We start from the raw sequence: 3,437 nt of genomic DNA on the forward strand, positions 1-3,437 counted from the left end.
TCAATGATACGTACACTCCCCATTTAGTCTGTGCAATACTGAGGTGCTACTTTTTATGTGGACATCAGGCCTTCACCTGAGTATTACACAAAACTATTCTGTGTATATGGAGTAACTTTTAGAGATTTTCCATGTTTAAAACACCTCCTCTTACAGGGAATGATGTTTCTCTGGGAAAGACACTCAGAGACCTGGAACAAGGGAGGCATGGACGGTTGAGGAGAGCCCCTGAGAGAGACACTGACTCGCCCCTCATCTCTATTCTGGGGGCTCCAATTCCCATAGTAGGAATAACACGGCTAGAAAAGGTGCTCCCAGACTTGTCTCGACCCTCTCGGAAGTCATAAATGGCACTGCCTCTGCTCTGGAGGTCCAACAAACGTCAAACTAAGTTTCACGGTGGTTACGGGTAATTACACAGCCTTTGGGTTCTTCTTGGCTAGTGAAAAACACTGTTTAATAGCAAATGCTGCTCACAGCACCTACCTTAAACACTGTTGGTCAGGTAGAAGAGTTTGTGGTTAAATTAAAAGATTACCTGGCTCTCTAGAACGGATTCAGATGGATTTGGGGACCTGATTTCATGGCCAGGTTTTGAAATCTAGGCTCTTTCCATTGCAGCCTATTAACAGGATTAATAATCACTTTGTTTCTAGTAACTACCTGAATTGTGGTTGACCCATGTATCTTGTCCAGTCTTAAATGCTACCGTGTAGTCATTGTCTTTTTAAATGATTCAACATCTCCTCCTGCAACAAAAGGCATGCGAGAGACTAACTGTAATGCAGATGCAGGCTGCGTTCTCCAAATGGATTTTGATCTGAATCTTGCAGATGAATGTCCTGAGGGCTAACTTTGCCTTTGGCTGAAAGGCGAGATTGAAAAGTAATAAAACAGACCTAAAAGTTTGCAGCTGGAAGCTGACAAGTAAACTCTAACATTCTCTACCAAACATAAAAATCTCTTGAAGAATTTTTTTTTTTTTTGGTGAGGAAGATTGGCCCTGAGCTAACATCTGTTGCCAATCTTCCTCTATTTTTTTTTTTATGTGGCATGCCACCACAACATGGCTTGATGAGCGGTGTATAGGTCTGCACCCAGGATCCAAACCCACAAACCCTGGGTGGCCAAAGTGGAGTGCACGAACTTAACAACTACACCACCAGGCCAGCCCCTCTTGTGGAATATTTTAACTGGTCAAGACCACTCAGTGATTGTGATAGAACAAGATGTAGGAAATTAATTTACTCTGTCACTATGTTTGAAACCAGAGACAATGACACTCTGCAATCAAGACCCCATTAATTTCCCTGCCTCCTAGATAAAAATTGCCAAATTTTTACAAAACTGGCCTCTGCTCCTCTAAACACTCCTTAGAATCACCCAGCTAAATTCTGTAACAGGCTCCCACAACTCTCTCCTATGAAGAGGCTCCATGTCCCCATGCTGTTTCCGCTCTCAAGGCAGCACACTAAACGTGCTCATTGGTGGGCTACAGTAACTGCTATGGTCTGGGTGTTTGTGGGTCCCCAGAACTCACATGTTGAACTCCTAACCCCAATGTGATGATGATATTAGGAGGCGAGGCCTTTCAGAGGGCTCTTCCTCACGAATGCGTTTAGTGGCCTTATAAAAGAGGCCCCAGAGAGATTGCTTGCCCCTTCAGCCATGTGAGAATGTGGCGAAAAGAAGGCTGTTTATGATTAGAAAGCTCTTACCAGATACCAAATCTGCCAGTGCCATGATCTCAGACTTCTCAGCCTCCAGAACTGTGAGAAATAACTGCTTTTTGTTTATAAACCACCTAGTTTATGATATTTTGTTACAGCACTGTGAACAGACTAAAACAGTTTCTGTCCAAATCTAGGAAGGATATTTCGGAACCTTCCTGCTCCAGCACCTTCCATCCTCAACCCCTGCCCTGGTTCATGCCCAGGGGATCTGCTCCAAAATCTTTTGAAATTTGAATGAAGATGATTTTGAATTCCTGGGCATCAGAGAGGCAAGCACTGATCAGATAATGGATTGGCATGAAAGGATTAAGCTCAGAGTAGACAATTACTTGGAACGGTTTTCTTGAGAGGAGACATAGGGATAGGCCACCCTTCCTTAAGGTGGCCCAAGAGGTGGGGCTATTTAGAAGCCGATATTTAGCATAGGGCCTGAGCCTTTTCCTGACTTCTTCCAAGTCATTTTTCAAGAGGTTGTTTGAGCTTGCTCCTATTTGAATCAGGTAGAAGCAGTTCAGAACATGGAAAGGAGGGCTTGAAGCAAGAAGCCCTGGTGGACCACGCCTGAAGACTCTTACCTTTCATTGGTATGTTACATGGCAGAGGACAAGGAGGAGCACATCCTCGGTGAATGGCCCTTGCCCACTCCCCCTCTCCCTATTCCTCTCTTCCTGGTTTCCAACCTTCCCCTACCCTCAACCACCATCTGTCCCAGGTCCCTAATCCAGAGCCCCACCCCAAGTGCTGGCTGTTACACATTCCTCCTGCAGCCTCTTATGCGTGCAGGCTTCCTTGACACAGACTTTCACTGCATGGAGGTGCACAAACACACCCTCATTCAGCTGGAGGGGTGTTCACAGCAATGGGCCAGATGCAACTCTGTCACCATAGTGGGACCACCTCAGGCAAGGCAGTGGCTGTTTCACATCATTTGGAACCCAGAGTAGGTGTCCCTGGCTGAATTGTGGTTGAGGGCTTGATGATGGAGTTGTATGGCATCTCGGTTTCTTCAAGAATCACTTGGCAGCTGGCAATCCAGGTGCTCCCCAGAGCCCTAGAGAAGGCAGGGGTCTGGAGTCACACTCATTTCATGGAATGCAGTCGGGAGCTGCAGGGAGGTGTGGATGGAGCAGCCAGGAAGGCCAGGGCTGGGTGACACCCCTCAATGTCCCCTTGGAGACCCTGACCTGCCCCAGGGTCCTAGTTGTGAGCCCTGCGTCACCAGGGCACTCTCTCCACAGCCAGCCCTAGACCAAGGATGACCTGGGCACCTCCCCCAGCAAGCTGCTGTACACAGGGGCACTGCCTTTGCCCACCAGGATGGGAGGACTGTCTCTCTTAGGCCTCTCAGGCTTCCCTTTACCAGCTGGTTGATTGTTTTGGATTCCATTAGATGTCACTATCAGTAATAGAGGACTAATTTCCCCCGGGCAGTTGAGATGTGAGGGGAAGTTTTGGCCTAGCCATTGGTGAGGAAGATGTGAAGGACACTGACAGAAGTTTGCATGTGTTCCTCTCAGGCCTTCTAGGCATATGTCTGAGAGACATATCTCCTAAAAGTAAGAAAGTGTTCTAGGGGCAAAGATATTCAATAAGATAAGTGACCCAATGTGCAAAGCCTTGATGGGCCGTCCTCTTTTCTTTGGATACATTATCTGCCAAGGAGGGGCTTGGGGCAGGCCCAGTGCTGAGATCTGGGGAACCGTG

The 3,437-nt window shown here is 47.3% G+C and overlaps 1 protein-coding gene across 1 annotated transcript; it reads left to right on the forward strand.

Annotated features, from left to right (window-relative positions):
* Window positions 1–2,271: 2,271 nt before the first annotated feature.
* KHDC1L (KH domain containing 1 like) lies at window positions 2,272–2,677 on the forward strand (the record flags this gene model as incomplete). Its single annotated transcript, XM_058555445.1, has 2 exons — window positions 2,272–2,357; window positions 2,517–2,677. Coding segments are annotated over 2 exons (247 nt in total), but the record flags the coding sequence as incomplete, so codon positions are not given.
* Between the last annotated feature and the right edge of the window lie 760 nt (window positions 2,678–3,437).

This window comes from Diceros bicornis, chromosome 14, assembly GCF_020826845.1.
Source record: "Diceros bicornis minor isolate mBicDic1 chromosome 14, mDicBic1.mat.cur, whole genome shotgun sequence".
NCBI classification, from domain to species: Eukaryota; Metazoa; Chordata; class Mammalia; order Perissodactyla; family Rhinocerotidae; genus Diceros; species Diceros bicornis.